Genomic DNA, 27,254 nt, shown 5'->3' on the forward strand with positions numbered 1-27,254 from the left:
AAAATTATTAAAGTAAATGGCTGGCTAAATAAGATCTTGAAAGGCTCTGTGACTTTTGTGCAGCATTTCTTAAGATAAAGAGGGGAATATAGAACAGAGCGCTGCTTTGAACCTACACTAGTAAAAATCAGTTCTAATCAAGTTCTAATTAGAACCAGACAGGGATTTGAAGCCTAATGTCACAGGGAAGCTTTTTATTATGTTCCATGGAAAACCTTGGAAAAACTCTCTAGACCACATACACAATGGAAGTCCTTCCTGAAATTATGATGATTTACATAGTGGTACCCATATCAACTTTTGCTAACCATAAGTTGAAATAACCTTAATTTTTAACACTGTAAAAAATATTGCTAAATTTACAACCTAATATTTTTACAGCTTAAAGCCATTTATTTCATTAAAAGCCATAAATGTTAATACACTAAGCTACCTGAAGTACTAAAATGTACATTGCAACTAAAAATGTATTAAAAACCACTATAATAATCCAGGTGGCAAAATAAAGCAACATTATGAAACAGACTTCACCATAAGTGGCCTATCCATAAAACAAGGCCAATTCTCATTTGTGGATTAAGCATAGGGTCAAGACTATAAAATACATGACACTAAAATAATGCAATTACACTTATGTAAGCATATGAAGCAAAACAAAACATGCCAATGTACATTAATGATAACAATAATGAGAAGAAACAAAATCATTTATTTAAAATATAATCATATGTGATGTGTCTTTCAGGGTCTTGAATGTCCTTATAAATTATATGATATTCACTATAAATTATATGGTAATTCATAGTTTTGACAATGTTATATAGTAAAATTACATATAATGTGATTGTTAAACCATGAATAATGTTTAGTTGGGTAACTTACATGTTTTTATTGTAGCATTTTTTACAGTCTTTTTCAGTAAAAAAATAATTTTTATACAACAAGACCCTGTGTCCTTATTAATCCCCTTTTATTACACATTATATGATTACAAAATAAAGTACAGTAACATATTAGCAGTGTCAGTGCAGAGTGACAAATAATTAAATAAATAAACAGTCCCAGTACAATGTACTTTATTTTTTGCTTTTATCATACATATTCATTGTCAAAAAATGTATTGTGTAGGCAATGCAAGCAATGGAAGTCACATGTCTATTGGACATTTTGAGTTTTATTTTTTATACTTTTGTATGCCACTTTTCTTAGAATTGATAAAGGTTTGAGGGCATATAGTCAACAACCTGACAAGATCAACTAATTAAATGTTGTATAAAGTTAAATCTGCTTTTGTCAATAGTTCCAAAAGGTTAATTAACATTAACAAACATAATTACATTAAATAATGCCTAACAAATTATTCGAACTGCAGTGATGCTCAATATAATGACTAGAAGCTGCTTGCCTGAGGAACACAGAAGCACAGTCGCCTGTTGTGTAAAGTCATTGTAAATTCATCAATTCAGGCCTTGATTTTTGTGAAGCAGCTTTATTGGAATCAGTAATTTTTCAGCATGGCTGCAGCATCACTATAACCATACAGTTGCTAGGGTTTTGTAACTGGTTGCTAGGTATTTTTGTTGCTCAATGATTTATATCGCTTAGAAAAGTTACTTTTTGCAACAATGCATCTGTCAAATCTAATATCATTTATATTAATTTGCATTATATTTGAAGATCAGTCCACTGATGGGTGATTGGAAACAAGTGAATTGATCAAAGTAATTGATTTGTTGTTTAAGCTCTACAAAATCACGTGCTGTGATATTGCTCACATAACTTTAGACATTTGATAAAGCTATTGTGCCGAAAGGGGAGCGTTCACTTTGACCTCAACGGCTTCATCAACAGTGTAATTAATTGCACAATTAAACATGATGCATGAACAGAAAGAGAATGAGTGAGAGCGAGGAAGCGAAGGAGAAAAAGGGCCCTCGGATCATTGGCGCCTGAAAGAGCGGCAGTAACATCGGAGCTGTTTCCTATCAAGCATGGCCCGATCATGTTAACTGAGTCATTTGTCTCATGATGTCAAATGATCAAGCATTGCTATAAGGCTGCAGACAGTGTTGTGAAAGCCTGCTGGAGTGATGCATATTAGATTCATCCTGCCACGACATTCGTTAGATCATTTTGAGTCTCTGAAGACAGACTTGGTTGGGACGTTTGGTAACTGATGTGTGAGATAAATGCATTTTCCTAAAGTCTGATTGTTTCAGATCCAAAAATCTGTGGCATCCCACATGCCCTCATGTTTGCCTATGGTTCATAAACATTTGGTCACAAAATGAACAGCATTTGCATGGCAGTTATGAGCTTGTAAGGAGGTTGAGCCAGAGAGGTTTTCCCTCAGGCTTTCCAACGCAACATAATGAAAATTTCATCAGTGTTGTGATTAAATGTTAGGAGTGAAGTTTATTGTGTTGTCTGCACAGTAAAGTTTTTCATGATGTTGCATCTACCCAGGCGTTACAAAGACCGAACAATTCAAAAAGTCACAAAGTGGGAGCATATCCATTAAGTAGCCCTTCAAGCTGTCATTAAAAGTGCAAATTGGGAGGGAGTTCACATTTATGGATGCTGTAAATTACGGGAGGGGAGTGAAGTGAAGCAGGTTCTCAAAGACTGTCTCAGACTGCATTTCTTTTGTCTGAGAAAGACAAAAGGAGCCTTTAAAAAGAATTATGCTGCTGTTCTCATCCTAAAAAAAAAAAAAAAAAAAGGTGAAACATTTTATCTTATATTGTGCCTTGTTTAATGTTTAAGTATAAATCTGAGTGATATTATGGTCCAAGGAGCTGGGGTCTGTTTCCCGTATTACATAACTCACTAATTAATAACCATAATTTGTGGTAGAAACTAACCAGCTGGTGGAGTAATAACTTCTGCTAATTAACTGTTTCAAGATCTCCAAGATCCTGCACCTGATGAATAATTCATTTTTCTTTTTCTTTCTTTCTTTCTTTCTTTCTTTCTTTCTTTCTTTCTTTCTTTCTTTCTTTCTTTCTTTCTTTCTTTCTTTCTTTTTTTTTTTGTTGTTGTCATTTTTCATTATTTGATGTTTGATTCATAGCAGATTCCCTCTTACATCATGCTCTGGGGTTCCCTTGCACATTTATGCACATGCACATTCTATAAAATAAATTGGCACTGACTATTGTTGACATGCAAAAATACAAATTAAATGTACATATATTTAAATACAATGAACGATAATGTACTGATGGAAGCTTGCTTATTGTGCTTATTTAAATCTTTTTATTTCATTATATATATATATATATATATATATATATATATATATATATATAGAGAGAGAGAGAGAGAGAGAGAGAGAGAGAGAGAGAGAGAGAGAGACATGTCAGAGGTCACACACCTCTGGAGCAACTAGGGGTTAAGTGTCTTGCTCAGGGACAAATTGGTATCTCACAGTGGATTCAAATCCATATATATATATTGTGTGGGGTGAAGTATGACACAACTCGAGGATGTAGGTAGGTTCCCACGAAGGGTGGATTTTATTAGGATAAAGGGTGGTGAAACGGCGTCGTCGTGAGGTGGCTTGGTGCTCCGTGCTTGGCTTCCTTGTTATAGGTGCGCTGGTGCAGTGTGGGTCCATGCTCTCCCATGGGCGTTTGGGCTGGCGGTCAGATGCTGCTCTCTGTGGGCACAACGAAATAAAGCGTTAGCCGAGTCTTGCGGAGACATCTCTCACCTCTGTGTTCGCTTTCGGGGTTTAAGTGAGAAGCGCTTGATGGGGCGCAGGTGTGGCTGCTCAGCATACGCCTGATGTGGCCGGAGGAGGATATCCATTAGCCGTTGGAAGGTGGCCGGGGCCCCATGTAGGCCGAAGAGAAGGACCCGGTACTGCCAGTGGCCACTTAGAGAAGGCCATCTTTGGTTTGGCCTGTTCCGTTAAGGGGACCTGCCAGTAGCCCTTGGTAAGGTTGAGAGAGGAGATGAACCGGGCCCTTCCCAAATGGTCCAACAACTCGTCGACGCAAGGCATTGGGTAACAATCAAACTCGGAGACTTCATTCAGGTGGCGGAAGTCGTTACAGAAGCAGAAGGTGCCGTCGGGCTTCGGAACGATTACGATGGGGCTGGACCATGGGCTGCGCAATGGTCAGTTACCCCTAACCTCAGCATCTCCTGCACCTCGTCCTTGATGGCGTGTCGCCGAGCCTTCGGCTGCTGGACGATGGTCCCCGGTGGTGTGCGGACAAGATGTGGGTCCACCCAGGCTGGGGGGAGAAAACATCCAGAAACTGACTGACCAGGTGTTGCAGCTCCGACTTCTTGGGGATCCATATCAACAACTACGGGAGTCGAGCTGGTGTAGGCCGAGAGCTGGGCCCGGTCCCGACCCAGCACTTCAGAAGATTGACGTGGTTGAGCTGATCCTCCTTTCCTTCTCCCATGTTGCCTCACATGGTACGTGATGGGACCAACCTTTTCTGTGACTGTAAAGGAACCTTGCCAGCTGGTCAAGAACTTGCAGGCGGCTGTGGGAACCAGCACCAGGACGTGGTCTCCTCGCTGGAACTCCCGTGGTTGGGCCACCCGGTTGTAATGCCGTTGCTGCACCTGTTGCGCCTTGATGAGGTGCTCCCGGATGATGGTCATAACTCTGTCGATCATCTCCCTCATCTCGCGCACATGTTTGATGGTAGTCTGGTGTACCAACAGCTGTTGTTCCCAGGCCTCTCGGGCAATGTCAAGCAAACGGCGGGGTTGTTGACCAAAAAGCAGCTCAAACGGAGTAAAGATGGTGGGGGCCTGAGGAATCTCACTAACACTGAAGAGCACGTAGGGGAGCATCTGGTCCCAGTCCTGCTTATCTTCGATACGATGATGAGGATGTGTTCATGCCGCAGGGCGGACTTTGGCAGCGGCCCCACCAAATCCATCCCAATCCGCTCAAAGGGCCCGGCCAGTGGAATCGGACGCGGAGGTGCTGGATTGTGTTTTGGGCCCCCAGGTGGCCTGCCATCGGATGGGCATAGGCAATCTCGATCACGGACCACGAACCACAGGTCAAGAGATGTAGTTTCGATAACACAAGTTTGCAATGCAGTTTTTGAATTTCTGTTTGAACTATAGCTTTTGGAAAACACCAAAATGGAGTAAATATTAATATTACTAAATATACCTGACTCGTAGATTAACACTTTACAGTTGTATAAATAAGATAAATCTAGAAATAAATACACGTGGGATTAAATAAATACGTGTAAAAAATAAATAATAAATGCATAAATAAATACATTTGAAAAAATACATAAATTAAATATAATATAAATCTAATGAAATCAATGAATGAAAGTCAATAAGACTCAAAAATAATAAAAACAAACATAAAATAAATACAGAAAATAATATATTAAGGAAAAAGGTAATTTAAAAATATAAATTCAGGGTTACATTTTATTACAAATGAACTATTTTTGTTTTTATCACATCATTATTTATTTTACTTTTATTACATTTATGTATTTATTTTTAATTTCTGCAGGTTTGGTCCTCCATATACCCAAACATTGAACTATTTTAGTAAAGACAGAATTTGCAACAATAGTTAACCAACAATGCTTTTGAGAAATGCAAACCTGATCGTGGGTGTGCTAGGTTTCTGCAATATGACATCATCGTACATTGCTTTTTGTGTGTTTTATGATACTTTCAAAGTAAAAAGTCCAGTGAGTGGCACTAAATGAGCATTCAGTTTTATTTGCAACAAATGAACATTAATCTAGAATTTCATTACACTGGTAGTTCTACCAGAAAGACTCGGAGAAGATATTGAAACAATTCATACATTTATTTATGACCCAGCAAGCTGTATGTTTGTATTTGGCGTAGGCCCCATTCGTAAATAGCTGAATCCAACACAGAGCTTCTGAGAGACTGTTGAAAATATGCGGGCTACTTCTACAACCGAACGTCAGCCTCACAGCGAAGTAGAATTTTGAGTTCCATTTCACTCCAAAATACGGCCAATCAGATGGGTGAATTGGAATAATTTTAAAAGCGTCGGTAATGTCAGCTTTGGCTAACCAAGCGCCAGGACCAGCTAATTTTATTAACTGGATGGCGTTATCCACCGTAGCGTAATGAAGAGAAAAAGGTGTTAGGGGAATGTTTTCGTTAACGCTAGCTATGTTGGAGGAATGTGGAGAAGACATATCAAAGATTAGACGTTTTTTACCGGAATATTTGCGAGTTGCGATGCCGATGGCATTAATCCGAAAAGGAGAAAAAGGAGGAGAAGTGAAGGGGCCGATAACATATCCTTTATTAACCTCTTTATCTAAAAGAACTGACACCACTTCAGGTTCCTGTCTTGCGGATTGCAAATTTTTTGCAACAAAAGAGGCAGAAAGAGGAGAGAGGATACCCACCCGAAACCCTTGGGACAAACCGGTGATTAAATAATCAACAAATACCGGATCGGGGTGAGAAGAGAGGTAGCTTGAAAGGTTGGGAATATTAATAGGAGTAGATGGGTGTTTATTCAAATTTTTTCCGAATTAGGGTTTTCCCTCGGGGTGCAGGTTTGTACCGGCGTGGACAAACAGATTTCGGGTGTGGATCCTTGCAAACACTACAAATATGAGCAAATTTGCAGTTAGGAAAAGAACAAACGGCCTCATTAAATTGAAAACATAGAGCTACGTTATTGAATTCTGCCGTAGTAGAGCGACCTCTGGAGTTTGAAGAGAGGCTTACATTTTCAGGACCGTGGACAGCGGCTGGAGCGTTACTAGCAAACGCTTTAGGGCAAAATGAAGCCTTGTGACCGTGAGCGCTGCAAATAGCGCATGTTAAGCTCTTTTGGCCTCCGAAATGGCGGACGAGCAGTTCGGTGTCGGTAACTGACCAGTCTAGTCTTGAATTAAAAAGTGAGATAAAGGAGGCAGATTTTGCTGAGAAGGACTTGTGGTACTCGTAAAATAGAGTTCCCCCGTATCTTTGACTGAAGTCCGCCATCATTGATAGATTCTAGCTCTTCCCTTCTCTCGGGGTATGTTTGACACAGAATGTCTCTATAAATACTGAATGCAATGACGAATTCGCCAAACGAGAGATTTCGTTGTAAACGGGGATCGGAAGTTTTAAGAAGTACTGCCACGTCACCACAGTCGACCATTTTCCTGTCGGCAGCAGGCGAAGGAAGCAGTAAGGTAGCAAGATTGATGTCCTTACCTTGGATGATATTGCTTCTTAAATGGTTAGACACTGTTGCGGCGGCTGGTGGAACAAAACGCCTACCGAATGCTTGTGCTGGAGTTGCTGTGGAAAGGTTGAAGTTTGAGGAAGCCGGTGAAGCGGAGACATTTTGAAAAGGCGTCTGGACAGTGAGCTGAGAAGGTGGCGAGGAAGCTGAAGTCGATGGCATGCTCTGATAGTTACTAATTCCAGAAGGAGGAGGACGAGATTGTGGAATAGCTGAGGAGTGTATTGCCGGATCTGTACTTGAGTGGGAACTGGTAAAAGAATGTTCGAGGTTAGTCATTTTTGATTGTAGTTCTTTGACTGTTTTGGAGAGATTTTGAACAGCAGAGATGAGATGGAGATTTGTATCGGTGGATTCGATGCATTGAGGTGGAGACGGAGCTCTGGCAAGTTGTGATGTTCTTTTTGCGGGAACGGGTGAAGATGATTTAGCCGTTCTTTTCCTTCCGGATTGTTTTGTCTGAGTTGTCGATGTTGAAGGTTTTGGAGTTGTTTGGGTAGGAACCGGGGGATAGCCTAGCATGTTATAGGCGAGGGAAAGTATATCTTCTCTTGAGAGACCTTGGCTTATTGGTATTCCGGCGTTTTCGAGAGCTTTGTATATATTTTCCGAAGACCACTGAGCCCATGGTGAAGTGCGGCATTGTAAACGCGAACTTCGGCGAGCGGTAACAGGAGATGGCGGGACGATTTCATTGTCGGAGTCGGAGTAATCACAAATGTATTGCGAGTTTTGAGACATTTTTTTTTTTTTTTTTTTTTTTTGGTCGGCAACTGAACGCGAGCAACTGAGTGACGTGTTCAGCATCTGCAAACTCAGACAAGTGTAAGCACAGGTTCTTTTATACTTCTATTATTAGAACGTGATTGGACGATTGAAAAGGTAATAGGTGACGCTAACAATTGAGTCTTCCTGGCAGAACTTATGCTAAAGCTTCCATTTAAATATATTGAATTGCAGCATCTCAGAAATGAAATGTTGATGAGTGCTGCTAAGAGACTAATACTGTATCATGCCACATACAATTTACCGAATATATTCATAACAAAAGCAAGCATGATGTAAAAAAAAAATAATTTGCTGAAGCAAACATGCCATTATAACTTGCTTGTGTTTGAGCTCTTTTATCATGACTTGTGTTTGTACCCAAAGCACTCAACATCAAAGTACAATGGTGTACAGGGTGTGGTACTTAACATGTTTACTATATTGGAAAAGTCAAACATATGGAGATGCACATTTTTTTTTTTTTTATGTTCAAATGTAGATTCACATGGAAAACACTTATTGTGCTTGGACAGAATACATGTTATTTGTCACACTGAAGTTAGTTCTAATTGTAACTCTTTTCTTTTCCGAACAACACAGAAGAGAAAGGTTGCTAGGCATCAGTGAACATCAGTTCATGTGCTAGAAATGTATTGACAATGTTCACATTGTCAACATTGTTTTTCAAATGATTATGTGTGCACATGAAGCATTACTTTTCTGCAGCCTATCAAACTTCTCAAGGTGCAATCAGGGTCAAAACACAGGGTCTAATCAGAGAAGACAGCAATCAAGGCTGTGAGGATCTCTGGTAATTTGAATCAGGAGTTTCACCTTCATCTTACAAAACATAACTTCTCTCTGGCATAATTTGGGATTAGGTGTTATTAAATCTTCAAATACGTCATTCGGCAGTCTTTGTTTTCTCTAACTTTGTTTACTGGCCCTTCCATGAAGATGTGCTACATTTTTCAGTAGTGTACTTCAGCTGTTTACCACCATTGTAGCATTTCCAGCCACTAGCCAGTTTTTCCAACAAGTAGCTTCTTAGCATGTATTACATATAGTATATAGGAATATAAATTATACAACCTTATATTGTGCATTTAACCCTACAACCAAGCTCTCTTTCTTGTAAATAGTGTTTTGAAATCTGAATCATTTAATTTAATCAATTCATTCAAAATTACTGTTTTTATTAGTCAGATGATAAACTTCAACTAGCTAAAAATTAAGTTGATTAGTTGAGTCATCAGTCCCTGTGGTTCACTGTAACTTTTTTCTTTTATTTTAAGTATTCTTTCAGCAGTCAAATTAGTGTCAAAATGATTGAAATGGCCAAATTATTATTTAAGAATTGTTTTATGATAGAAATGTAAACATTATCCAGTTATCCCAGTTATTTAGTTAGTGTAGGTTAGTAACTAGTTTTGTTATTATTTTGTTTTATTTTATTTTATTTGTCAAATTTCTGGGTTTTGAGGGGAAAAAATAGCTTATATAATTTATATAATTAAAATAATGCAATTGAATGTGAACGTAAGAGACAAACTTTAGGCAAATGCCAATGTGCATATTTTATTTTATTGCAAATATTTGGATTTCATTAATTCATAAAATATTCAATTTGTTGAATTCCCTTTAAATCCTTTATCTATTTAATTCCTGCATATGCTGTTAGAGGATAATTGCATTTGTGACAGCATCCGAGTAGTCGTGAATCTGTGGTGTATAGAATTGTACTGTAGGCCTACCTCCTATATACTATATTCATATGACTTTACTAAAGGGTGCCTGAAGTACTTGACGATCTGAAGCTTGTAGTGGAGCAGGTGACAGTTTGAAGTGATCGTGCTGCGGAGCGCATCAGGAGAGGAGCTGGAGGAGCGTGAAGTGTCTGGTGGCCTGTGGCAGAAGCCGCTGGAGCAGTGCTAAAGACTCGCTTCCCCCGCTGCGGGACGCCTCGATGACTCATTAATCTCGGCTTTTGTCTGTGTTTATAAATACAGCGACACGCTTCATGCTAATCTGGGATCTGCGGAGTGATATGCTCCATCGGAGATGATTGCTTCATTTTGCATTTCCCCCAGAGTAAGCCCATAACGAGGGGAAGAGAGACAGCAGAAGACCTGCTGCTGAGAATGATGTCAGGTGAGCGAAACCACTTCAATCATTGGAGGAAAACTCTACAAACATCCGTGACAGAGAATGACTCAGCTGTCTTACAAGACTACATCACCAGGCCCAATGACCTAGATCTGTTACGCAATATCCATGCAGTTGACCTGTCAGTGCTGATTTCTTTTGGTTGTAGTGACAGCATCCTCCACTGATGGCACGCATCAGGAATATAAAGCTCTTCTGATGAGAAGAAGCTTTAAACAAGAGCAGATATCATGAGAGAATGAACAGCCGAAGTGTACTGATACATTCTAAAGAGGTGCGAGAAGTGGCAAGATACAAACTCAAACTGTAAATTGGACGAGTTCTCAGCGAACTGAATTCATTGGCTCTTAATTCCCTATGCATACTCATATCTATGACTTTCTCTCCCGCTTCACTCAACAGGGTCAGGAGAAATTCACCATTTACGAACCGGGATCCCTTTGAGTTTGTGAATTGATATGGTCACGCACCGCAGGAAGTTGAATTGGAATTTGAATCGGAATGACAGGAAGAGGAATTTACCGAATTGCAATTTAAAGAAATTCGACACAGTCGTTCAAAAGAGGAATTTCAATAGTACAACAACAACACGATGGCCAAGAACAGATCACTTAAAGTTTCCATCTTTCTATCTTTCTTCCTGATGTCTGGCTCCTTTGGAGACTCTGGCTATAAATTAGCACAGGGGTTTTAGTCGTTCCTAATGTATAAAGGCATATTTTCATGTAGTGAATAAGGACCAGTTTATACAGTGTGAGAAAGAATGCACAATTTTTATAAAAGAAACATGATTTTCCATAATGGATTTTTATATTGTCATTGTACTTAAGTAAAATAATTTTAGCGACACAGGCCTAGGGCACAAAATGACAGGTGGGCACTGCACAAGATCTTTTATTTTGGTCAGAAATAACATTCAAACCGCCACTTAAATAGGACAGCAATCACTGTAACTGGAAAGAGTGGAACAAGTTTTATCATTCTAAGCAAAAATTAAATACCTTATAGGAAATTACAAGCATGGTAAATAAAAAAAAGTAATGTGTAATGTGTGTTTGTGTGTGTGTGAGAGAGAGAACGGTCAAATAGGATAAATTACGCATGTAAATTCAAAGTGAGAATTAGAATAGAGCCTTTACTTAAAATTACTCTTTTTTTCCCTTCTTGGACAACCAACCAATAGCAGTCTTCAAAAGATTGTGTCATACATAGCAACGGGGTCAACCCCGCCTCCTCACTAAGATGAACGTTTTTGTATTTTCCTTACTCAGAGTTGCTCTCCGATCTGTCCCGAATTGCTCTTAAGCTAAGACTCCTACATAAAAGTTTTTAAGATAAATTAAGAGTTTCTGAGAGGATTCTTTATGAATATGGGCCCTGGTGTGCTTTTTTTAAAAAAAAGTAAGTGACAACAGCGGAAAACTATGTGTATTCATCCAGTGTGCACGTCAAAAGAGTAAATCCGATCAGAAGCCTGTGACATACAGTATAAACCCGCATATCAACCCGATCACTTTATTTAGCGTTCATAAACACTACGCTCGGATTCGTTAATCAGAATAAATTTATTCTGATGGAAGCAAAATGTGTCCAAGTAAACCCACATAGTGACATGTTCAACCCAAAATGGGCCAATAGTATTTGCACATTTTCACTTTCTGTAACTTCTGCTACTTGACTTACTGAAGTAAGGATCATTATGAAATTAATATTAGCCACAAGAGAGGTGCAGATTTTGCAATAAATAATTAAAATGTATAAAATTAAATAGACCGCAACAATTAACATTTTGTCATAACCTCTAGTAGACAAGCTATTTTGTTTAGTTATCTGTGGGAGAATCATGATCTCTATTTGATAGCAAAAAAAAATAAAATAAAAAATTGCGATCAATTTGATCTATTATTGTGCAGCTTTACTCCTATTTTTAACTATCCATTTCTTTAAATTTATATTTTACAATTTATGTATAGGCTATACTATATAGTGCAAATATATATATATATATATATATATATATATATATATAAAACACATGTGTATACCCTCCACTACACCACTGCATTTGTGCGCTCCTACACCTATATATTAAGCAAAATAATTTCTGACAGTTAATTAACATAATATTAGTACTGACTGTTCATCAAAATGATTAAAATAATGTTTGGGGTGAATGCTAACAACTTATTGATCATGAGCCTAACTTCCAGAAAGGCATTCAATCTGTTTAAAAAAAAAAAAAAACAAAAAAAAAAAACATGTTTTCTAAGTTTTCTTTAATTGAAAAAAATGCATTTTCTTTCAAAGGCTATATGGTTGTAACGGTATTTTAGTTAAAAACTTTACGTGCCATTGTTTAAACTGACATTTCAAAGCCTTTCAGTTGTTAGCTTTCAAATTTCATGCCATTTTGTAATTTTACAGTATTTTTACAGTCCCAATGTTATATTGGTAAAATGTACTCAGGCTGATGGCTTTTATTTTTTTATTTTTTATGACATTCAAATTTATTCTTAGAATAGCTGTACATAAATAGGTTAAGCACATTTCTGAGAACTCTTTATCTATGTGGAGTCAGCCTACATTGGGGTCCAGTACAAATGTTTGGGGCATCCCTTAGTCTGTCTCCTATTTCCTTTAAGATTAAACTCTTTTTTTCTACAATAATACAAGAATAAACACTATTTTCTTAAAGAGTAAAATGTAAAGAATCACAATCGTCCCTTACTTTCAATTGCCGAAGTTAATTGGCAACCCTAATGATGATACGATTATCTAAAATCTCACCTAGGGCACCAACAGAGCCTGGGCCGGCCATGATTTAAATATATGGAACGCTTATTTTATATGTGTTAAGCTAACAGAACATACTTTTTTACCAACCATTAGAGCAATGTTAGATGCACAAAACTGTCAGTTCTGAGTAAGTGTGCTTTATCGTATTGAATGTGCATTTGAAAAAATGCACTTGGACAAAATATATCAATGAAATAAAAGGTCACTTAAGTGTACTTAGTTTTTAATACCACTTTTTAAAAAGTGCCCTATGAAATTAAGACAAATTGATTATTATTTTAAACTTGATTTAAAATTTACTAAATAAAACATTTAATTTGATATAATTGCAAAGTGCACTTTAATATATTTTTTTTTTTTTTTACTTATGTGTTAAGCAAGTTCTCTTTAAACTTAAGTATTTTTTTTTATTTCATTCGTATTAGACTTGCAAGTAAAGTTGTTGTTTTTTAATGTTTATTGTTTGAATTACACTACAAATACACGTTCAGTACAAAGCCCACTTCTTTTCCACAATATAAGCCATGTTCATTAAATGATTGATTACGTGTTTTTTTTTTTTTTTTTTTTTTTTTTTTTTTTTACAGACAAATGGAAACGGTTTACAGACCCTAAACATGGGCCAAGAATATGCTAAACTCTGTTTTCCTCTTTCTTTGCTTCTCTGCTGCTGATTAAAATGTTTTCCCAGATTGTCTCGCCATCAGGGTTTTGCTTGATTCCAACTTCTGTTGCTGCAGGCGCTGAGAGCTCGATGCTTTCCAAAGCCTTACAGCTCCACATTTCTCCACATTGAGCATTCATCAGAAACAGGTCTTTCTTGCCATAATGTATGAGCATTTAGTCAAAACCAATATGTAAAAAGTAGAAACAAAAGATTCTGTTTGGTTTGCAGGGCCTGAATTAAAACTGCATCACAGTCTCTACAAAATATAAAATAAACAGGCATGGATGACCTAAGGGTTTGAAACACATTTACTCATTAAATGCATATCTGTGGATAGCAGATTAATCTGATGAATCCATGAAAAGAGTCATAGTTCATAAATCTGACGATATATTATATTCATCTGTTTTCCTCTTTAGTTTTGGTGTGTCAGTGAATGTGGCTCATACGAGAGTAAAATACAGAGACTACAATTAAAATCATCATCATCATCATCATTATTATAAAATGGCAAACTTCACTTTGAAATACAGTATTGTAGCGTATCAGACCGAACCAGACTAATTAAAGATTCGTTTAGGAGCATGGTTGAAACATGAGACGAATTCCACAGAAAGCCAACAGAAGGTTGTAAATCAACTCCCAGCACCACAGTCTGAAGCAAGATAACCAACCAACCAGCTCTTTCACAGAACAGCTTTCAACATTAACACCACTAGAACAATTATTGACAATTTCAATTCGGAGAAGAGATTGTCAAATTTGGGGCAAGTAATCAAGATTGATGGTCAAAGAGATGCACAGCCTGACCATCACATATAAACCCATGAGAGTAATAAACAAGATCCTTGGATTGAGCTCCCCCCCCCCCCACCTAGCAGAACCAGACTGAAATTCCTAAGGGGACCTTTTAACCTCTAGTCTCCACAGAACATCTTTATATCAGAGAATGGCAGAGAAATGGCAGTCTTTTATAGATGTACTGTACTGTAGATGCACCAAAATGAACTCAAAAATCCTTCTAAAGGAATATCAGTCCATTGCTTAACTCCATATCATTTATGAAATCATGTTTCTAATCGCTTATTGTGTATGCCATTTAATTACCATTGAATAGCTTAAGAATTCATATTCATGTTTAGCATGTTTGTGCTTGAATCTGCTTGCAGTCCTGACCATCAGTTATTTGTCAAATGTATTATATTCTTGTTATAGGAATCATGTCCAAAATTATACCCTGCAAGAGTGGGAAAAAATTCGGACCACGTGCTTGATAAGATAACATAGGATTATCTTATGCTACTCAGCCAAGATGAGAATAAACACCACCTAGTCTCGTCAAACTTTACTTCTGTTCTTTTACTATAGTTTCTTGTCTTTTCTACTGAGAGTTTTGTGTTCTGAGTTAAGTTTTGTAATGCTGTGTCTCCGAGTCTGAGTTTTCACTATACTTTGGAAATTAATATCCAGCGCAGATTTGATGTTAAACCGCTCGTTCAGTGAATCGCAGGGCGTCTCAGTGATCAGCCGTGAAACAGTGATTCTGTTCAAATCCCCTTTAAAATCTTAAATGATTACCTTTGAGCTAAATTGACCTGTTTCCCTTACAGTATATAGCACATATATATGATTAATTCAGTCGTCCTCACAAATTGCTAATTGCACTAAGCCATGTCGTTATTTTGGTTTTCTCAAAGGAGCTCAGATTCCACTGGAGTCTTGATTCAGTAAGTGCTCCGACAGAATTTGTTGTTCAAGAATTCGTCAGACTGATTCAAACCAATAACTTTTAAAATAACCTCCTAATTGGCTCATGAATGTTTGTATTTGTGTCTATTCATCTAATCAAATTAAAATTGGACTGCAGCATAAAAAACTCGAAAAAACAAAACAAAAAACAATTTGGTTTGATGCTGAAAACTAGCAATCAGCAAACTCAAGAAATCTGCCACGTGAGGAGACAGGCAGGGCCATCAAATTAAAATCTGTTCATCAAGTCTCTGTTGTCTGTAAAACATCCCTTCTTTTCTACCGCAGAGAACCATTTATTGTTCCAACTCAACAAGAATCCATTCCCTCAGACTCTGGTGAATCAGCTGGGCGTCTGCAGCACCTTACCAGCTTCTGATAAAGCGTGTAAATCACCCACTCCTTCAGAATGGAAATACATTCGTTTCACCAGTTTTGCTCGTTGCTGTACAGTGAGAGGCCATGGAGGAAAGAAAACAGCGAGTGAAGTGATGGATTCCTGGAGTCAGGGAAATTCACCACCGTGGTCTCCAATCCATCATTTTGGAAATGCGAGGGGAAAGGTGGTTATAAAAAGCCCTCAAAACACAACGCTCCTGTCCCGCCCTAGTATAAGCAAAGAGGGAAGTATCATCATTTACAGAGAGAGCGGAGAGGCAAACACAACAGCCGGCTGAAGAAGTATTGCAGGGAAACTCATTTCACATGTCTCTGTTTGACGGCACAGGCCCAGAGCTTAAAAATGAGTCTTTTATGGAAAATCCATGCAAACATGGCAAGAGCGCTTGGAGAGGAGTCACCAATGCTAATCACACACACACACCAAAAAAAATAAAAAAATAAATAAAAACATACATATTTACAGTTAAAACCTGGCAGTTGTGGTTGACAGAATTTTACCGTTAAAAACAGTGCTGTCAAATGATTAAATGCATACATAATAAAAGTTTTGTTTCAATAATATACTCATGTGTGCTGTGCATATTTATTTAGTATATATAAATACACACATGCATGTATATTTCAGGAAAACTAAATGTTACATATATTTATACTGTAGTATAAATTATCTGAATATAAATATAGACATGCAAATACATGTGAATATATAGATAGATAGATAGATAGATAGATAGATAGATAGATAGATAGATAGATAGATAGATAGATAGATAGATAGATAGACATACAGGCAGACAGACAGACAGACAGACAGAGAGATAGATAGATAGATAGATAGATAGACAGACAGACAGACAGACAGACAGACAGACAGACAGACAGACAGACAGACAGACAGACAGACAGACAGACAGACAGACAGACAGACAGATAGATAGATAGATAGATAGATAGATAGATAGATAGATAGATAGATAGATAGATAGATAGATAGAAAGTTCACAGTGTCATTCACACAAACTCCATCATGGCAACACGCATGAAACTGAATAACCCAACAAACATTAATTTAACAACATTAGATGTAATTAAAGTTATTTCAAGTTTTCAAAAAAATAAATAAAATAAAAAAATAAATGTGCAATGTAGTAATGGGAATTCTGGGAATGTAAATTTATAGTTTTCCACTGTAAATTATGCATTATTTTTACTTCCAAAAGCTGTATATTACCATAGAATTGGATTTAATGTCCACTGTCCTATACCGTTTTCATTGTATATAGTAGGGGAACTTCCTGTTAAGCAAGTAAATAGGTTTTTACTGTAGCATTTTTACAGTATTTTGCTATTAAATCACAGTCATTTTGTAAACGGCGGATGTTCTGAGGAATCAAAAGCATGTCAGTTTGAGAGGTGAGAACTCGGAGCAATGAAAAATTCAGTTCACTCTGCTTAAACTCGTCAAGCCCACAGACAGAACCTTGCTTATTAATTCTTCATATTCCAGATGACTGGAGTTTTACAAAGGAACTGCGAGATGAATAACAAGTAGGGTTTCTCAGTCTTCCTATTGGAAATGTGTTTTTGACACACAAACTGGCCCGAGAGTGTTTCGGCGTGGAGCCGCCAACTTTGTATCCCTAAGTCCTTTTTTGATCTCACAGAGAAAGATGAGGCCGGAATGCCTTTCTATAGCATCTTCGACTTTTTTTTTTTTTTTTTTTTTTTTTTTTTGTGATAAGAAGGGAGTTTTATATTTGACACACTTTTGGCAAATAGGTTTTTGAATAACTTTTTTCCTTTGGAAAGCTGCCAGTTTTGGGGTAGAGGGAAATAGTGTGTTGTTCAAAGTTTTGGTGATGTGAAAATACTTTCCAAATGCAACTCAGAATCTTGTTACATTTCAGGCGTTGGAACCCCACAAGACTCCAATCTTACCAGAGGCATTGGAAATAGACGCAGAAAAATAATAAATAAATAAATAAATAAACTTTCTTCAGATTTGATACCACTTTTGGCTTTAAATCAAATCTTTTATTTCTAGACCTCAACAAGGCCAATGCCCAGTGGCTCCCCCCCATAAATACATTTAATGCAAATAAACTTCTAATGATTTTATAACAAATGTGAAACCATATAGATGTAAACAAGTTTTTACTATATTTTCTAAAACATTATTTTTAGTAATGTAAAACAAGAAAAATACAGTTTCAGTCTTTCTACTTCAAAATTTCACATAAATTTAATATAACTTGCCTTTTTTTCTCTTTAAGAAATTGTTTCTTGGAGTTTCTACACTATTTTTCATTGTATGCAAATCCACTCTTATTATGTAATGCTTAAAAAAAAATATACAAAACATTCAACAACAATGTTACCTCTTTTTTATCTTGTTGAAAGCATATAACATTTCATTTATATACATAAATTACATAATTATGACAATGGTTCATGTTAGAAAATTACATAAGTCTGTTTCTGGTTGCAAGATCTAAATGTAGATGCAGTTTTGACAAATGAACATCACTGAAATTGATTGCAATTGATTAGCTCATTTAAATGAAGATGAAGCAGGAACAATCTATTTTCCGAATCTGTCGAGAGATGTCTTATCACGCGCTCATACTTCATGCTGGAACTACTAATGATCTAACGTATCATCATTTCAGGGCATTAGACTCTTGAGGGAAGCTCTCCCTTCTTCTCAAACTTTGTTGATTTTGTTTCATAATCAGAGATCGCTGCTCTCTGGTTTATTCTCGTCTCAGAACGGCTACAAAAAAACATTCAGAGCTTCACATGTACCGAAGAAGTCATTAGACAAACGACAGTCCTCTGCTCTTCCAGACAGATTTTTCTCTCTGCTTTAATTATAAGTTTGATTCCTGTCCCAAACGCGGTTGCACACATGCACTGCGGGCCATGTTTCCAGCTAATAATGTTTAAATCCTCTGAAGTTCCTTCAAAGAAGTGAGTGATTAAAATCTGTGTCTTATTTTTGTCAGGAAACAGAAAGCGATAAAGGAGATTGGAGCTTGGCACAGATGCCCAAGAGGTTTATTCTACATCACTTAATGGCACTGTGATTCCCAGTAGGACAGAGCAAGTGAATTATTCCGAGCGGATTGGGAAGATTGATGGGGAACGCAGGCTAGGAACTGCCTTGTCTGAATTCGTTAGTCACAGTCATTTGAATGAGCTCAGATGCGGAAATCAGGCAAATTATTTTCATTCCTTTTGATTTTTGCTTCCTCATCAGAGAAAAGATGAAAACATCTAGATTGTATTGTTTTTGTCCTCTCGCAAATCATATTTGGATTTGATCCTTAATACATTTTTTTATTAGGTCTTTTTTCTCGTGACTTCTCGACGTGTTGACATAAAAGCAAATGCATTATTATTATTATTATTATTATTTTTTTTATAGTGATCGTCACAGATGTTTCTCTGTTTCAAAAGAAGCATTAATATGTCTGTAGTGCGAATTACCTGATCTGAAAATGAACTAGGACTACAGTTTGTAATGTTGAAGGTGGTTTTAATGCAGTCTCTTCTGAATAGCTGTGAAAGGAGAGAACACCATCTTGCCCCAGCAGGTGCAGTTACAGCATCTGCCAGCAGGGGCTCGGTCTCCTGTCATACTGAGGCTCTGATTTGTCAGCCATTAATTCTCATTAATTAGTTTTGATTGGTCACTGGCTGGTTTACAAATTACTTACAAAGAAACAAAAAAGACATGAACATTTTTAGTATGCATTATAAATACATCGTAATAGTATTATTAGTGTGTGTGTGTGTGTATGTGTATGTGTTTGTTATATTTATTATAGTTATGTTATAGTATTGTGCTGATTGTGAAATTAATTGGCAGATATGTTGTTACAGAAACCCATCTCTGCCACATAATACAACATAAAAAAAAAAAAAAAAAAAAAAAAAAAACTTTTTAAAGTCACAATTCAGATTTGTTTTCTTTTTCTCAATTATGAGTTTACATTTTGCAGTCCATTTTCTCCCCCACAATATGAAAAGATAATCAAAAGGTAATTGTAAATGTTCAGAGATGTAAACTTTCTTGCAATTCAGAGTTTACTTATCGCAATTTTATTTTGTTTTGACTTTTCTGACTTTTTCTATCATGCAATTTTAAGTAAAAAAAAAAAAAAAAAAGTCTTAAATGTGAGACAAACTCAGAATTGCAAGGAGTAAAATAACAGATTTGTTTTGGGGGAAAAGTTGCAATTATCTTGTATTGATTTATTGACACATGATTTTGATCTTTTCTGAGCTCCGTCTGGCCACCAACGTACAGTAGACAGCACACACTTTGCAGTATTACACGCAAAACAAAAACCCAACATTTTCTTGAAATAAGCTTACAACCGAATAACAAAAGCTCAGTAAATATTCACTTGCATTCTAGCTTTGGTGAAATTGTCATCTTAACTGAACACTGAGTGCATGTCTCTACTGTGGATTAAGGTGTGATGTTTTGATGTATCAATATCTCTGCAGACAGCCTTTACAGTGATATGTATGGAAAAACAATATGACCGGCTGCCATATTGCAGATTGAGAATTCTGTGGTTTATTCATGTGTCTCTAGAGGCACTGACCGCCTGCTTTTGCTCACAACAACATCTAAAATTCTCCTTTGAAGCTCTAAAATAAAAACTAAACACAGCAGTGGAATTTGCTTCCCAGATTTCATCTGAAGATCTGAAGGTAAAGAAGAGCTGATGAAGTCCAGTTTCTAAGCACCGCACTTCGCTTCTCTCTCTCGCATTACACTTCTGCTGTGTGTTTAAGACAGTAATATCAGGCCCGTCCAGAGGCCTCTCGGCGGAGTGAGCTTCACAGCCCCAGTCACATCATGAAGGGCTTTTTATCTCCCGTCTGTTATTACCCAGCGTCCTCATCTGATGTGCGGGTGATAGGATGGATCTCCCCGCGGTAAATATAGTGAAATCAAACATAAATCAAGAGAGTCACGAACGTTCAGCTTCTCTCATACTCCATCCAGATCAGGTGTCACTCACTCAATCACACACACACATTACTCTCTAATTCTGCTTTCTTTCTGGAAATCATTCATCTGTTGTATTGATCTGAATCTATCCGTTGTGAAAAGGAGATACACTAGAGCATACTTTTTTTTTTTAAAAAGAGCACATTATGGATATATTATACCATGTACTTAAGTGTGAACTGAATTTAATGTTATTGGACACTTAAATTGTGTATTAATTGCAATTAATAAGATGTACTGTTGTTTAAATGACCACATTCTCAAGCAGGTGAGTGAGGCATCATCTTCTTCTTCTTGCTTTATGGCTGATCGCAGATTTATAAGTGCATTACCGCCACCTATCTGTCAAATGGACCATTGACACTCCTAACTGAGATTGAAGATGGTGTCAGTGGTCCATTTGAGAGATAGGTGGTGGTAATGTAGTGTGTGTTTGTGTGTGTGAATGTGTGTCGTACACAGAAGTTTCATGTTCAAGTGAAAACAGACAAACTGCTTGGAAAGACGTAGTTCTCTCCTCACAGCTGCACAGTTACGCTGACATGATAAACAATGTGAACTGAAAAACTGATTCCATAATAAGTCTCATAATTTATCACCCAGCAGTAATTGGTGGGTAATGCAAAATACTGCTCATATATTATTAAAAGGTATAATTTTCATTCAAACAGTATCCACACTGAATATTCATTTTCAACCAGAGGGAAACACAGCACATGAAATCAGTTTTGTTATGGTGGGTTTGATAGCGACAAACCAAAACAGCTCCGAGAAGCATCAGTGACAACATACTGCAACAATAAATATATGATTCATATTGCACAAATTACAACACACACACACACGCGCGAGGCATCAAGCTCGTCTGAATGATAAGACCGCTGCTTATTCCTCAATTGACAGTCCTGATTACTGAGTGCAACAATTCATATGCAAATAATATGCATAAGCCAATTAGTCATCTGATTTTATTGACACTCTCAACTGTATTGTCATACAGTACACAATAGATGCCTGCAGCCAAAAACACAAGTTTTATTGTATTCTTGTTCTGGAAGACATAACACAATTTGTGGATTTTAACTCTTCTGCTTTATGAATTTTTATCCTACCAAAAAAAAGTCACATGCAGTTTCAGAACATATCTCAATTATTAAAAAGGAGAAAAGCTGGAATCAATATCACAGTGAAAAATTCATATTAAAGGCAAACAATCTTATAGACATATAGAATCTGACAACATATAGAAATAATTTATGTCCGCTGCAGTTATTTATTCATCTGTGAATCCAAAAAAATAAAATAAAAAATGTATCACAGTTTCCACAAATAATAAAGTGCAGCACAACTGTTTTCAACATTGATAGAAATCATAAATGTTTCTTGAGCACCAAATCAGCATATTAGAATGATTCCTAAAGATCATGTGTTATCCTGTGATTATACAACACAAAAAGTGTTTAAGTTTTTAAAAAAGTGACATGACAAACAGCCAAGTATGGTGACCCATTTCAGAATTTGTGCTCTGCATTCACCCCATCCAGAGGGCACACACACAGCAGTGAACACACACACACACACACACTGTGAACACACACCCGGAGCAGTGGGCACCCGGGGAGCAGTTGGGGTGCGGTGCCTCTCTTAAGGGCACCTCAGTCGAGGTATTGTCGGCCCGAGACTCAAACCCACAACCTTAGGGTTAAAAGTCAAACTCTCTAACCACTATTTTACTGATTATTTTACTATTTATTACTGAACAAATAAATGCAGCCTTGGTGAGCACAATAGATTTTTTTTTTTTTTTTCGATATTAAGTAATGATCCCAAACTTTCTAACAGTAGTTTATATATCATAACATTTAGATGAAGGGAAATGAAAAAAGAAAGAAGAAAGGGTAACACTTTACAGTTAGGCTCCATTTATTGCTTAACTTAACTAGTTATTATTAAATAAAAAAGGGGGGAAACATTAATCTTATGAATTTATTAAATGCATTAAGTCTGATGGCTTTTTAAAAGTCATGTATTCTGATGAATAGATCACATTGATTTTAAAAACTTGATTATTACTTATAAAGCCCTGAATGCTTCTGCACCTCTGAGCTTTTGTTACATTATAATCCCCCACATCCACTGTTTTCTCAAAACTCAGTCAATTTGATAATATCTAGAATATCAAAATCAACTGCGGGCGGCAGATCCTTTTCCTATTTGGCGTCTAAACTCTGGAATAACCTACCTAACATTGTTCGGGAGGCAGACATACTCTTGCAGTTTAAATCTAGATTAAAGACCCATCTCTTTAACCTGGCATACACATAAATAATAATATGCTTTTAATATCCAAATCCGTTAAACGATTTTTAGGCTGCATTAATTAGGTAAACCGGAACCGGGAACACTTCCCATAACACCCTATGTACTTGCTACATCATTAGAAGAATGGCATCTACGCTAATATTAGTCTGTTTCTCTCTTGTTCCGAGGTCACCGTAACCACCAGATCCAGTCTGTGTCCAGATCAGAGAATCAGAATCAGAATGAGCTTTATTGCCAGGTATGTTCACAGATACGAGGAATTTGTTTTCGTGACAGAAGCTCTGCAGTGCAACGGAACAGCGACAGAACAAAAAACACAATAAGGAATAAAAAATACAAAAAAATACAAATAGGTGGAATGACAATATACAAATGAAAATGTATGGCAGGTATATTACAATGAGTATTTATGTATGTACATGTATATTATTTGCAAAAAATGTAAGTGTACGTTAAGTATGTGTGTTAGATAAATAAGTGTATGTGTATATAAATATAAATAGTGTAGTGTGTTCCACAGTTATCATCAGCTGTTCATTAGATGGATTGCCTGAGGGAAGAAACTGGTCCTGTGTCTGGTCGTTCTAGTGCTCAGTGCTCTGTAGCGTCGACCAGATGGCAACAGTTCAAAGAGGGAGTGTGCTGGATGTGAGGGGTCCAGAGTGATTTTAACAGCCCTTTTGCTCACTCTGGATAAGTAAAGTTCTTGAATAGATGGGAGGGTTGTACCGATGATTTGCTCAGCAGTCCGGACTACCCTCTGTAGTCTTCTGAGGTCAGATTTAGAAGCTGAGCTGAACCAGACAGTTACTGAAGTGCAGAGGATGGATTCAATGATGGTGGAGTAGAACTGTTTCAGCAGCTCCTGTGGCAGGTTAAACTTCCTCAGCTGGCGGAGAAAGTACAACCTTTGCTGGGCCTTTTTTACGATGGAGTCAATGTGAATGTCCCACTTCAGGTCTTGAGAGATGGTGGTGCCCAGGAACCTGAATGACTCTACTGCAGTCACAGTGCTGTTCATGATGGTGAGTGGGGGGAGTGCAGGGGGGTTTCTCCTGAAGTCCATGATCATCTCCACTGTTTTGAGCGTGTTAAGCTCCAGGTTGTTGAGAGTGCACTAGACAGCCAGCTGCTCAACCTCTTGTCTGTAAGCAGACTCGTCACCGTCCTGAATGAGGCCGATGAGTGTGGTGTCGTCTGCAAACTTCAGGAGCTTGACAGAGGGGTCCTTAGACGTGCAATCATTAGTGTAGAGGGAGAAGAGCAGTGGGGAGAGAACGCAGCCCTGGGAAGCTCCGGTGCTGATTGTACGGGTGCTGGATGTGTATTTTCCCAGCCTCACTAGCTGCTGCCTGTCTGTCAGGAAGCTGTTGATCCACTGGCAGATGGAGGTGGGCACGGAGAGCAGATTTAGTTTGGGCAGGAGGAGGTTTGGGATGATCGTGTTGAAGGCCGAGCTGAAGTCCACAGACATGATCCTCACATCCCCGCAAGTTCCCGGTCTGTCCAGGTGTTGCAGAACATAATGCAGTCCGATGTTTACTGCATCGTCCACAGACCTGTTTGCTCTGTAGGCAAACTGAAGAGGATCCAGTAAGGGTCCAGTGATGTCCTTCAGGTGGGTCAGTACCAGTTTTTCAAATGACTTCATGACTACAGATGTTAGAGCCACAGACCTGTAGTCATTTAGTCCTGTAATTTTGGATTTCTTTGGGATGGGGATGATGGTGGAGCGTTTGAAGCATGAAGGGACTTCGCACAGCTCCAGCGATCTGTTGAAGATCTGTGTGAAGATGGGGGCCAGCTGGTCAGCACAGGATTTCAGACAGGCTGTGTAACACAATCTGGGCCTGGTGCTTTTTTCCTTTTCTGCTTCAGGAAGACCTGGCGCACCGCATCCTCGCTGATCTGAATTGCAGGTGCCCCACCTGAGAGGGGGGATGCAGGACGTGTGAATGGTGAGAGTGCTTGATTGGAGAGGTGTTCAGGGCGGGTTCCAGGAGTTGTGAGTGGTGTGAACGGTTGTTTGGAGAGGCATTCAGGGCTGGTTGCAGGAGTTGTGAATGGTGTGAATGGTTGTGTGGGGAGGCATTCAGGGCAGGTGATGGGTGTTCTTTCAAACCTGCAGTAAAACTCGTTCAGATCGTCTGCCAGTCGTTGATTCTCCACAGTGCTGGGGGGTGGTGTCTTGTAATTGGTGATCTTCTTTAGACTTTTCCACACTGATGCGGAGTCGTTGGAATTGAACTGAGTCCTTATTTTTTCAGAATAATTCCTCTTTGCCACTTTGATCTCTTTTTCCAGTGTGTATTTAGCCAGTTTATACAGGACATTGTCCCCCTTCACATAAGCATCTTCTTTGGCCTGACGGAGCTGTCTAAGTTTTGCAGTGAACCACGGTTTGTCATTGTTGTAATTTAGTTGAGTCTTTGTAGGAATACACATATACTCACATAAACTGATATATGAGGGTCACTGCACCCGGATCCAGTACATATCCAGACCAGATGGTGGATCAGGACCTAGAAAGGACCTCTACATCTCTGAAAGACAGCGGAGACCAGAACAACTAGAGCCCCAGATACAGATCCCCTGTAAAGACCTTGTCACAGAGGACCACCAGGACAAGACCACAGGAAACAGATGATTCTTCTGCACAATCTGACTTTGCTGCAGCCTGGAATTGAACTACTGGTTTCGTCTGGTCAGAGGAGAACTGACCCCAACTGAGCCTGGTTTCTCCCAAGGTTTTTTTTCTCCATTCTGTCACCGATGGAGTTTTGGTTCCTTGCCGCTGTCACCTCTGGCTTGCTTAGTTGGGGTCACTTCATCTACAGTGATATCATTGAATTGATTGCAAATAAATGCACAGACACTATTTAACTGAACAGAGATGACATCACTGAATCCAATGATGAACTGCCTTGAACTATCATTTTGCATTATTGACACACTGTTTTCCTAATTAATGCTGCTCACAGGGGCGGAAATCTCATCTAAATGTTGGGGGGGGGGGGGGACAATAAACATAACATTTCTCACGAGCAAGTTTTGAAGGGGACACCAATAAAACTTGCAAAATTGTACGTAAGGATATGTGTACAGAGAGCAAAGCCTTACTATTGCATGCAACAGACCACTCCATTATCCTTCTTCTCAATGTTTCTTTTTGGTTCAATGAAAAAGCTGACTAAATTGACAACAACAAAATACAATGGAATTTGAACTTCTGTGAAAGACGGGGGAAACAAAAAAAAAAAAAAAGTGGATTCATTGAGTTAGGAAACAGCTCCTCAGTGTGTTTCTCAAAGACGCAATTAGTGCTGTTACTGCTGTAGCTTAGTTTTCAACTTCTTTCGTTGGTGAAATAGAGCTAAAACTGGCATTATGGTGCATAAAATGCACTTAATATTAACTTCTTGTTTATTCATTTTTTTTTTTTTTCATAAAAATCTAAATCACATTTGTTATGCTAATATCTGGAGAACAACTGCACTCTTAGTGTGATGTTATATTAGATTAACTATATTAAATGAAATAAACCGACCAGTGGCGGCTCGTGAATTTTAAAATAGAGGAGGCAAACTAATTGTATTGGTCTAGGGATCCCTGCCAATTGCTATTATTATTTGCTTAACCACTTTAAATGGGTTTTTGGCAGCTTTAGTCAGAAACCGTAAAGAAAATATATTCAGTATCGCTACTCATTATAAATACTTGGTAAATTATCAGCCCAGCCACTCCGGGAGACGTTCAACCATAGACTGTATAAAACCAGGTTCAAACTAATAGCATCTAATTTATTTCTCTATGATGGTTGGTTGATATTCCAGAAGTGAGGCTAGCCTCCTCTATGATGTTACTTTTCTCAACCCTCCTCAGCGCTGAAAGTGAACACTCGATGCTGATTGGTTCTCCTGGCCTCCCCTTCTCTTACTTAGCGGTTGTAATTACATCAGCAGATTCGGTACATTCGCGATAGAGAAGCGGAGCTTTCATGTAATGGTATTTCAACAGTGAAATTACAAACAAAAATATATACATTCTGAGACATGAACTGAAATGAATAGTGAATTTTATTTACATTAAATCTTCCTCATATTCACCTCAAAATTGGG

At 37.9% G+C, this 27,254-nt stretch overlaps 1 protein-coding gene across 1 annotated transcript in view; it reads left to right on the forward strand.

Moving 5' to 3' along the window:
• Window positions 1-4,659: 4,659 nt before the first annotated feature.
• LOC128013109 (V-set and transmembrane domain-containing protein 2A-like) overlaps window positions 4,660-27,254 on the forward strand; it is a 117,009-nt gene continuing 94,414 nt past the window's right edge. The window contains exon 1 of the mRNA XM_052595821.1: window positions 4,660-4,954. Within this exon, the coding sequence (XP_052451781.1) occupies window positions 4,660-4,954 (295 nt within the window). The remainder of the gene's footprint in view (window positions 4,955-27,254) is intronic.

This window comes from Carassius gibelio, chromosome B24, assembly GCF_023724105.1.
Source record: "Carassius gibelio isolate Cgi1373 ecotype wild population from Czech Republic chromosome B24, carGib1.2-hapl.c, whole genome shotgun sequence".
NCBI classification, from domain to species: domain Eukaryota; kingdom Metazoa; phylum Chordata; class Actinopteri; order Cypriniformes; family Cyprinidae; genus Carassius; species Carassius gibelio.